This window comes from Gekko japonicus, unplaced genomic scaffold (genome assembly GCF_001447785.1).
Source record: "Gekko japonicus isolate JY-2015 unplaced genomic scaffold, Gekko_japonicus_V1.1 scaffold3005, whole genome shotgun sequence".
NCBI lineage: Eukaryota > Metazoa > Chordata > Lepidosauria > Squamata > Gekkonidae > Gekko > Gekko japonicus.
In genome coordinates, this window is record NW_015168747.1 from 164047 (window position 1) to 174478 (window position 10432).

The 10432-nt window shown below is 51.0% G+C and overlaps 1 protein-coding gene across 1 annotated transcript in view; it reads left to right on the forward strand.

Moving 5' to 3' along the window:
* Window positions 1–2799, forward strand: part of NAGPA (N-acetylglucosamine-1-phosphodiester alpha-N-acetylglucosaminidase) — a 19267-nt gene extending 16468 nt beyond the window's left edge. Inside the window, exons 9-10 of the mRNA XM_015415633.1 lie at window positions 633–684; window positions 1854–2799. Coding sequence (XP_015271119.1) covers window positions 633–684; window positions 1854–2094 — 293 coding nt within the window. The 3' untranslated portion in view covers window positions 2095–2799. The remainder of the gene's footprint in view (window positions 1–632; window positions 685–1853) is intronic.
* Window positions 2800–10432: the final 7633 nt, after the last annotated feature.

The window sequence follows — 10432 nt, forward strand, 5'->3', positions numbered from 1 at the left end:
AGGCTCAGCCGACACCTTTCTGACACGCCCAAGGAAATGCCGATCGCCACTTTGGGGTCGGGAAGCAATTTTTCTCCAGGCCAGTTTGGCCGGAGATCTTGGCGGTTTTTTGCCATCTTTTGGGCATGGAGCAGGGGTCACTGGGTGTGTGTCTGTGTGTGTGGGGGTATTTGTGAATTTCCTACATTGTGCAGGGGGTTGGACTAGATGACCCTGGAGGTCCCTTCCAACTCTATGATTCTTTCATGCTCTCCTGCCCTGTTATGACATTTACCAGTTTGGGACAACAGATTGGAAAAGGGGGGGAGATAAGAGGTAGGCTCAGAGAAACTCCGGAGACCACGTGAGAGAGGGATTTGAAGCATCCCCAAAAGACTGAGAGACACAGAGAGACCTTGAGAGACTGAGCTGGAGGTAAAGAGAGACAAAGAGTCCGAGACAGAGTGAGGGGCACCCCGACCCCGAGGGAGCCAGAGGCACAGACTGTCTGAGGTGGACAGTTGCCCATCAGATGGAGAGAGACCTTACCCTTCATGCTACACTTCCAGTCGTCCACCATCTTGGAATTTTGCCTTCCTGCTTAGGTAAATGGGTGTTTCCCACTCAGTCACACATCTCCTTTTCTTTAACAGCCACACAGTGTCTGCCGAAGGCCGGTTGTAACCCGGAACTTATTCTCACAGAGTAAGTGTGGCGCTTTCATTCTGGTTACGGAGTCCCGAGGCCGGAGGAACTCCAAGATGTTCTTCTGATTTCCTTCAGCTGGCGTGGCTGGGTTGTCTGTGGTTCAAAATCGGCTCTCCTTGCCGGGAGGCCTTGGAGAAGACATGTTCTTCTTCTGGGTTGAGAGAGTGGAAGTCCTTTGGCAAAGAGGGCCGAAAGATCAGGGTCTGGCAACTGGGGAGGAGACCCCCCCCTTGTCAGAAATTATTCTGTTGGGTATATTTTTAATCATGTCCTGCTTTTCGGTCAACGACCGTCTTCAGATTTGGCTCGGAGGTCTCCAGCCCTGAAGGTTGCAAAATAATGCTTGCCCTAATTATTCTAACATGAGTGACCCCTTTAAAACACCCCCCCCCTTAAGACAAAGCATGGGGGTTCATGACAAATGGAGTTAAAGCTTCTGAATTTTTTATCGTATAGTTTTGACACTGACAATTCGTTTTCCTCCCTTGTAAGTTCCTGTTTCTTCCCCGGGGGAAATTCTGTCCGGCATATGTTGTGCTCCCTCTAGTGGTCAATTCAGTATCGCACCGGTTTATGTCTGGCGTATTTCCCTGTGGAATGCTGAGCATCAATGGGTGTGATATCAAATCAACCACTAGAGGGAGCACAACACATGCAAAGAAATGGAAACTTACAAGAGAGTAGAGAAGAAGAGGAGACTGGATTTATACCCCGCCCTTCACTACCCAAAGGAGTCTTAGAGTGGCTTACAATCTCCTTCCCCTTCCCCTCCCCACAACAGACGCCCTGTGAGGTAGGCGGGGCTGAGAGAGCTCTCTCGAGAACTGACCTTGAGAGAAAAGGTCTGAGAGAACTTGTGACTGGCCCAAGGTCACACCAGCAGCTGCATGTGGAGGAGCGGGGAATCAAACACGGTTCTCCCAAGTTAGAGTCCGCGCTCTTAACCACTACACCAAACCGGAGAGTGCGGAAAAGCCCATTGACAAAAACATACACAGCAACATGGGACATGTGAAAGAGCTGCAGAAATTTACAGTTGGAAATTATGTTTTTCTTTAGTCCAAAGCTCCGGCTGGAACTGCGGCCGCTCAGCTTAGCTAGGGCGGCCAGTTACTCCTCTGTCTCAAAAACACGCTAACGACCGCTTGTGTTTTGTTTGGTTCTAGGAAAAACTGGATCGGCATCACATCAGTCTTGGCTCTTCTGCTTTTGCTCAGCGCTGCTGGAAATGCCAAACTCCTCTTCTGCCGGTCCGCGGGACAACAGAACCGTAGCAAGTACACTTATCAGCCGCTGGAGGAAATGAACGGGGAGTCCACACACACTTACTCCGCTGCAGCGTGGAAGACCGAAGACGACGCGGACGAGCAGGACCCAGATCAGGTGGAGAGCGCTGAACTCATCTGATTGTGGGTCTCAGTGAGACTTCCGTGTTCCCGGGGCGGGCAGGCTGGCCTCTTCCTGAGATCTGATTTAATGCGGAAGCCTGTCCTCTTTGAAAAAGACCTGCTGATGTTACAAGGATGTCTCTGCTGGGGGAAAGAGCCTGTGCCAATTCCCAACTCAACCCCAAGGCTCCTCGGCCGCTGAGCTGGAAAAGCCGACGAACACCCCTAACCCTGCTGTTTTGCAGTCTGTTAACAGAGCCTAGAGCCTCTTGTGATCCCGTCGCTTGTACAGCTGCCGTTGCAATGAGATTGTGGTCAGAGAGGCTCAGCGTCTTCTTTTGTGGGAGCAGGACTGTAATGTTTGGAGGCCGCAGCGGCAAGACGTGGAGGTATAAATCCTGCTTTATTTAAGCCAAAGCGTCACCCGGGCCTTCATCTCGGGGAAAGCCCTCCTCCGGCCCCAGCTTTGCCCAGAAAAATAACTATCAGGAAAAATTTCCCTGCCTAGAAAAATAACTATCAGGAAAAATAGTTGTCAAGCAAAATAACTGCCATTTGGCCACTAGATGGCAGCCAATACATTACACTTCTCCCTTTCTAATGTATGACTTCAAACACACACCGTAATACAAAAGGAAAGGTGGGGGGGAAAGGGACACGAGGAACGAACTTATTAAAAAAAATAAGTCAGGGCGTAACGTCGTGTTAGAAAGAACTGTCAAAAATACAGCTAGTTTTCCAGCCTTCCTGTTTTTAAATCCAGATTTTTTCCTCTGGGTGTAGGGAGCTCTGTTTCAACTGCAGAGTGGAATTGCTAAAGTACCAATGCTCCCTCTAAGCTGTGGAGTCTTGTGAGCAAAAATTCTACCTTGTGAGCTGCCGGCATTAAAGTTGTGAGCGAGCCATTTGGCTGCTGCATAAACTAGTTTGCTCTGGAGCCCTCCTCCCTGAGCTAAGGCAAAAATGTGTGAGCCGGAGGCTAGAAAACTGTGAGCTAGCTCACACTAACTCAGCTTAGAGGGATCACTGCACCGGAACTGCGGAATGTGCACCCTGGTTTGTGGAAACCAAGGATGTGGGACCTGCCTATGGATAACTAGAGGTGTGGTTTGCCAGTGCTTGCCCCTGTGGAGCGATCCTGGATTCCCAAAAAACTGACGAGGGCTCACCCTGTTTTGTTTCCGAGATCAGGCTAGTCTAGGCTATCTTGGTCAGGGCTACTTGGCCACTAGGTGGCAGCAACCAGAAACATGTATAGCAGGGATCTGTCCTGCCCAGGTCCAGTTGGGAATGGTTCTCCAGTGTACAATAACCCCAAGGAGTTGCACTTCAGACTGAAGTTGTTTTTCGAAGAAGTCTCCTTCTCGCTGCAGATGGTGTGATTATTTCCTATCTCCAGTGTTTTTCCAAATCATGCTCCAAATGGTGACAGTTTGGTGTAGTGGTTAGGAGCGCAGGCTCTAATCTGGGAGATCCGGGTTTGATTCCCTGCTCCTCCAATGCAGCTGCTGGTGTGACCTTGGGTCAGTCACGAGTTCTCTCGGAGCTGTTCCCTCACGAGCAGTTCTCGAAAGAGTTTTCTCAGACCCACAGGGTGTCTGTTGTGGGGAAGGGAAAGGAGATTGTAAACCGCTCTGAGATTCCTTTACGTAGTGAGGGGGGTATAAATCCAATCTCTATGTGCTAGGAATTTCTGCCTAATCTCTGTGGTAAAATCCCTAGAGGTATGGGTAAATTCCTAGAGCATCACTATGGAAGCCATTTCCCCCCCCATCGCTCCTCAGTTTCTCGCTACAGGCAGGTAAATGGGAAGCCTACTACTAACAAATATATTCACAGATGAGGACCATTGATTTAATACTAAAGGGCACAGAGCCTCCACAGGCAGAAGCAGTTTATCTTTTTCACTGATGCCGGCAGAGGAGTATTTCCGTACAGAGTTTGCTGGACTAGGTCGGACCTAGTGTGGCAAATACTTTGTCACAATCCTACAACCACTTTCATGCTCTTGTATCTTTAAGAGCTGTCCTTTAAACAGCCTTAAACAACTAGAACAGCCTTCTTTGAGGGCCTGGACAATATTTTAGGAATCTAAAATTACTTTTCTGTGCAGGATCATTTGGCAGTAGATAGTTGAGGTCAGGGAGGGTGGGGTGTATTAAGAACATAAGAACATAAGAGGTTGGATCAGGCCAAAGGCCCATCTAGTCCAACACTCTGTGTCACACAGTGGCCAGAAATACCAGTGCCATCAGGAGGTCCAGCATTGGGGCCAGGACATTAGAAGCCCTCCCACTGTTGACCCCCCCCCCCAAGCACCAAGAAGACAGAGCATCACTTGCCCCAGAGCCCCTATCTATACCTTGTGGCTAATAGCCACTGATGGACCTCTGCTCCATATGCTTATCTAATTCCCTTTTGAAGCCGTCCATGTTTGTAGCCGCCACCACTTCCTGTGGCAGTGAATTCCATGTGTTAATCACTCTTTGGGTGAAGAAGTACCCAGTACCCAGGGGTACCCAGTGATTTTGGGGTTGGATTAGGGTTCCATCCTGGTTCCTCCCAATTAAAAAAACAACCCTGCCAAACCCAGATTCAAATTCAGCGTGAGTCCCTGGCTTAAAAACATAGGGAACCTCCACACTCAAAGGCAGTCAACCTCTGGGATCCTAGCAGCCTCGGCCTCTCTGCCCTGTTTTGGGACCTCCAGAGGAGCTGGTTGGTCACTGTGTAGGACGGGAGGCTGGACTAGATGGACCCTCACTGGTCTGACCCAGCAGGGCTCTTCTGATGTTCTTATCTGTGTCCTTCAATCTGACCCTTTTCAGTTATGTCATTCCCTGCCATATACTGGTTGCTATTGTAGATTGGTTTTTGGGAGGGAGCATTAACTGAACAAATACTTCTCGCAAAGGCTGGCGGCCATGCTAGCCCAGTGGAGCCTCCCCGTTCAGGGGCAGTATACCTCTGAATACCAGCAGCTGTAGACAGAAGACCAGAGCTGACCCTTCCTGCCACATTAAGCGTGGGACCCTCGTCGGCAACCTGCTAACGGAAACAAAAAGGTGGGCTTGATCCCGCAGTCACGTTCTGTCTTAAAGCTAAAAAAAACCCTACACATGTGCGGCAAAAACATTCCACGAGAAAACAGGTTTTGGTGTTGGGGTGTGTGTGAGGATTTTGGTTGTTTTGGTGTTAAGAGAGTTTCCTTGCAGGATTTTGGCACGCAGTGACGGTTTGCAATAGATGTGCCTATTGAATGCATCGATGTTTACAGAATTCTACCGGCAAGCAGCGCTGAGTGATCCAAATGGACCTTGGGAAAGCCACAAGGAACGGCAATTCATTGGGAAGGAATTTGGGTACTGACAGCCAAAAAGAAAAGGGCTCCCCCCCCGCCATGACTACTACTTTGATTTCTTTCTTTCGCTTATCAGAGTGATACCTATGAACAATGCTCCCTCTAAGCTGTGGAGTCCTGTGAGCAAAGATTCTGCTTTGTGAGCGACTGGCATTTAAGTTGTGAGCGAGCGATTGGGCTCCTGCATAAATCAGTTTGCTCTGGAGCCATCCCTCCCCTGAGCTGAGACAAAAGTGGGTGAACCGGAGACTAAAAAGCTGTGAAGTAGCTCACACTGACTCGGCTTAGAGGGAACACTGCCTATGAATGTTCTCTTGTTGGATTTTTTTTTAAAAAAATACCTAATATATTTTTAAAAGATGTTAGTATTTCTTAAGAGCAAGCGACCCGACAGCAACTTATTTTGAAAACAGGACTTCATCTGAGCCGGAAGACTTAACCCTTTGGGTATGACGTGCCCTCTTTTTACACAAGGTGCCAAAGACTGAAAGCTCTGTATCCCAAGGGGGTGTGGTTCAGAATATATTTCGCTGTCTCTAAAATATTAAGGAAAGACTTGAACAAACTTGGCATTCACAAACGGTGTGGGGACTGCATTGTATATTAAACGAACATTTTCCTTCTTGCATTGTCGAAATCATTCCGTGCGTGATCGGGCCCTGTTATCTGCCTGCTGCATCGGTCAGATGAGGAAACTCTGGGAAAACTGGAAAGGGAAAGAGCCGTTTCTGGCAAGGGACGAGAAACAACATCTGGTGGCCAGCACTGCTCCCTCCAAGTTGCGGAGTCCTGTGAGCCAAAATTCTGCTTTGCGAGCTCCTGGCATTAAAGCTGTGAGCGAGCCATTTGGCTACTGCGTAGTTTGCTCTGGAGCCGTCCTTCCTGAGCTAAAGCAGAAACGTGTGAGCGGAGGCTAAAAAGCTGTGCGCCAGCTCACACTAACTCAGCTTAGAGGGAACACTGGCTGCCAGTTATCTGCTGTATAAAGTCAGACATAATTGGGGGGGGGGGGAGGCACTTTCTCCCCTCTACCCCCAAGGCCTATGCTGCATTCTTTCTTCGGGGATTGTGGTTCATCCCTTCCACCAACCATACCATTCCCTTTCCACGGAAAGGGGCTTTGGTTCCTTTGCTTTGTGCTTTCGATGCTTTAGAAACCTGTCTGAATTAACAGGTGCTTCCTGTGAGCTTCCAGTTTCCCCAAGTCTTTCACCTGTGCAAGGCATTTCCCCGCTTGAGAAAGCACTGCTCTGCCGCTCACACGAGAGCGTCAGGGTCAGAGTGGAACTCAAGCCAGACCTTTCCCTCCTGTAGCTCATCCACACAAACACAGACAAACGGGTTGTTGTTGTTGTTCAGTCGCACAGTCGAGTCCGACTCTTCGCGACCCCATGGACCAGCTCCCACCAGGCCTCCGCCATCCTCTGAAGTGTGCTCAATTTCATGTTCGTTGCATCGATGACACTGTCTAACCATCTCATCCTTTGCCATCCCCGTCTTCTTTGACCTTCAGTCTTTCCCAGCATCAGGGTCTTCTCCAGTGAGTGCTCCCTTCTCATTGGGTGGCCAAAGCGTTTGAGCTTCAGTTTCATTATCTGGCCTTTAATATATATGCAGAGTACATTATGCGAAATGCTGGCCTGGATGAATCACAAGCGGGAATTAAGATTGCTGGGGGAAAGATCAACAACCTCAGATATGCAGACGATACCACTCTGATGGCAGAAAGTGAAGAGGACCTAAAGAGCCTCTTGCTCAGGGTAAAAGAGGAGAGCGCAAAAGTGGGCTTGAAGCTCAACATCAAAAAAAACTAAGATCATGGCATCCGGACCCATCACTCCTTGGCAAATAGAAGGGGAAGTCGTGGAAGTAGTGACAGACTTCACGTTCCTGGGATCCCAGATCACCGCAGACTGTGACAGCAGCCATGAAATTAAAAGACAAATGGGTACCTAGCCGGTTAGAGCGCTGCCGCAGTGGTGGAAGGATTAGACTCAAGCGTGTTGGGCTCGGAAATCCCCATTCTGCCTGGGAGATTCCTGGGTGACTTATGGCCAAGCATACGTTCTCTGACTAACAAACGTCACGGTGTCTTTGTAATAATTAATACTAGTTTATGGCCTTGTGTGTCGAATAGCCAGGAGATCCTAAGATGGTCTGGCCGCCAGAAGTTCTAGCTCTTTTAGCGTTACGCCCCACTAGGTGGCGAGCCAGACTTTATTTTTAAGGCAGGACACGTTTCAGAGGTGGCTTGCCATCGCCCGCCTCTGCGTCACGACCCTGGTATTCCTTGGAGGTCACCCTTCCAAATACTAGCCAGGGCCAACCCTGCTTCGCTTCCGAGATCTGATGGGATCGGGCCGGCCTAAGCTATCCGGGTCAGGGCTCGTGTCTTTGTCCCCACTGGAGACCAAGGTAAAAGGTAAAGGTTCCCTTGCTCGAAAGCCAGCCGAGTCCGACTCTAGGGTTGTGGTGCTCATCTCCGTTTCAAAGCCGAAGAGCCAGCGCTGTCCGAAGACGTTTCCGTGATCATGTGGCCAGCATGACTCAACACCAAGTCGCACGGAACGCTGTTACCTTCCCACCGAAGTGGTACCTATTTATCTACTTGCAATTTCTTGCTTTCGAACTGCTAGGTTGGCAGGAGCTGGGACCAGAGACGGGAGCTCACTCTGTCATGCGGCACACTCGGGTCTCGGACTGCTGAACGACCGACCTTCCACAGCCTGCAGTTCAGCGTCTTACCCACTTGAGCCACCGCAGCTCCCTGGAGACCAAAGTGGGGTATAAATGTCGATCGGAGTCCCCAACTTTTTGGAGCCTGTGGGCACCTTTGGCGTGCTGACACAGGGGGGTGGGCGGGCGCAACCCGAGAATGGCTGCCGCAGGAGGTGGAGCTACAGACAAAGCCCAAGTGCGGGAGACAAGAGCGAGAGGGAATAAAGCCAATACTGTTTGGGCAGCTGCAATCCAATGTTATTTCCAACCTGCACAGCCAAGCCAGCCTGCAGTAGCCAATCAGAAACCCCGCTGGGCAAGAGCTCCACCCACTTTCTAAAAACCGCTCAGCGGGCGGCAGGAGTGGTGTTGGCTGGCACACCACACTGGGGGTCCCTGCTGTAGATAAATAAGAACCACCGCCCTTGGGGCTATGGCCTGTCTGTGCCTGGCGTTTTGGTTCGAGCCGCTTTCTTTTAAAAACGATGGCCGAGTCCTGAAGCCAATGAAAAGAGGTTTTCGTTTTGTTGCGATCGCTCCACTACTTTGGCCAAGTGGTTATGAGCGCAGACTCTAATCTGGGAGAACCGGGTTTGATTCCCCCCCTCCTCCACAAGCAGCTGCTGGTGTGACCTTGGGTCAGTCACAAGTTCTCTTGGAGCTGTTCTCTCAAGAGCTCTCTGAGCCCTGCCTACCACACAGCGTGTCTGTTGTGGGGTGCGGAAAGGAAAGAAGATTGCAAGCCGCTCTGAGACTCCTTCGGGTAGTGAAGGGCGGGGTATAAATCCAATCTCCTCCTCCTCCTCCTCCTCATGCAGCTGCTGGTGTGACCTTGGGTCAGTCACAAGTTCTCTCAAGGGCAGTTCTCTCAGAGCTCTCTCAGCCCACCTACCTCACATGGTGTCTGTCGTGGGGAGGGGAAGGGAAAGGAGTTTGTAAGCCGCTCTGAGACTCCTTCGGGTAGTGAAGGGCAGGGTATAAATCCAATCTCCTCCTCCTCCTCCACATGCAGCTGCTGGTGGGACCTTGGGTCAGTCACAAGTTCTCTCAGAGCTGTTCTCTCAAGGGCAGTTCTCTCAGAGCCCTCTCAGCCCTGCCTACCATACAGCGTGTCTGTTGTGGGGAGGGGAAGGGAAAGAAGATTGTAAGCCGCTCTGAGACTCCTTCGGGTAATGAAGGGCAAGGTACAAATCCAATCTCCTCCTCCACATGCAGCTGCTGGTGTGACCTTGGGTCAGTCACAAGTTCTCTCAGAGCTCTCTCAGCCCCGCCTCCCTCACAGGGTGTCTGTTGTGGGGAGGGAAAGGAGATTGTCAGCCGCTCTGAGACTCCATGTGAAGGGATGGGTATAAATCCAATCTCTTCTTCTTCTACCTTTGGGGAGCCTGTGAAGAGTGTTAAGACTATTCTCTACTCCTATGCCATCTGCGAGGAAGAACGTTTCCTCCAGAGAATGCCCAAGGGATGGCGGAGAACAGCTCTGAGCCTGGGGGTGGCCTCGTGAGTCCCAGGAGCAGGGGAGAGTCTGCCTCGCCCAACCGGGGGCATGAGGCCTCTGCCAAGAAACTGGGCCACCGACCTGCCTTTGGGTTCCCTCGGCCAGCCAGGGCTGCTCCCCCAGAAGCACCTAACTGGACAGAGGAGACGGGACAGCTGGAAGAAGTCTGGAAATACGCAAAACTGGCGTGTTTCTGCGTCCGCCTGAAGTGTCGCTGAGTGGCAGGGCTTTCAAGGCAAGAGACAAGCAGAGACGGTTAGGAGGAGGAGGCTTGGTCTCATACCCTGCTTTTCACTACCCGCAGGAGCCTTGAAGGGGTTTGCGACCACCTTCCCTTCCTCTCCCCACTACAGACACCCTGGGAGGTCGGTGGGGCTGAGGGAGCTCCGAGAGAGAACTGTGACTGACAATGAAGAAGAAGAGATTGGGTTTATACCCCGCCCTTCACTCGGAGTCTCAGAGCAGCTGACAATCTCCTTTCCCTTCTCCCTCCCCACCACAGACACCCTGGGAGGTCGGTGGGGCTGAGAGAGCTGCCCTTTCGAGGACAGCTCTGACAGAACTATGGCTTGCTCAAGGTCATCCAGCAGCTGCAAGTGGAGGAGCAGGGAATCAAACCTGGTTCTCCCAGATTAGAGTCCGCGCACTTAACCACTGCACCAAACTGGCGAGATGAGAGAACAGCTCTGAAAGAACTTGTGACTGACCCAAGGTCACACCAGCAGCTGCACATGGAGGAGCGGGGAATCAAACCCGGTTCTCCCAGATTACAGTCCACCG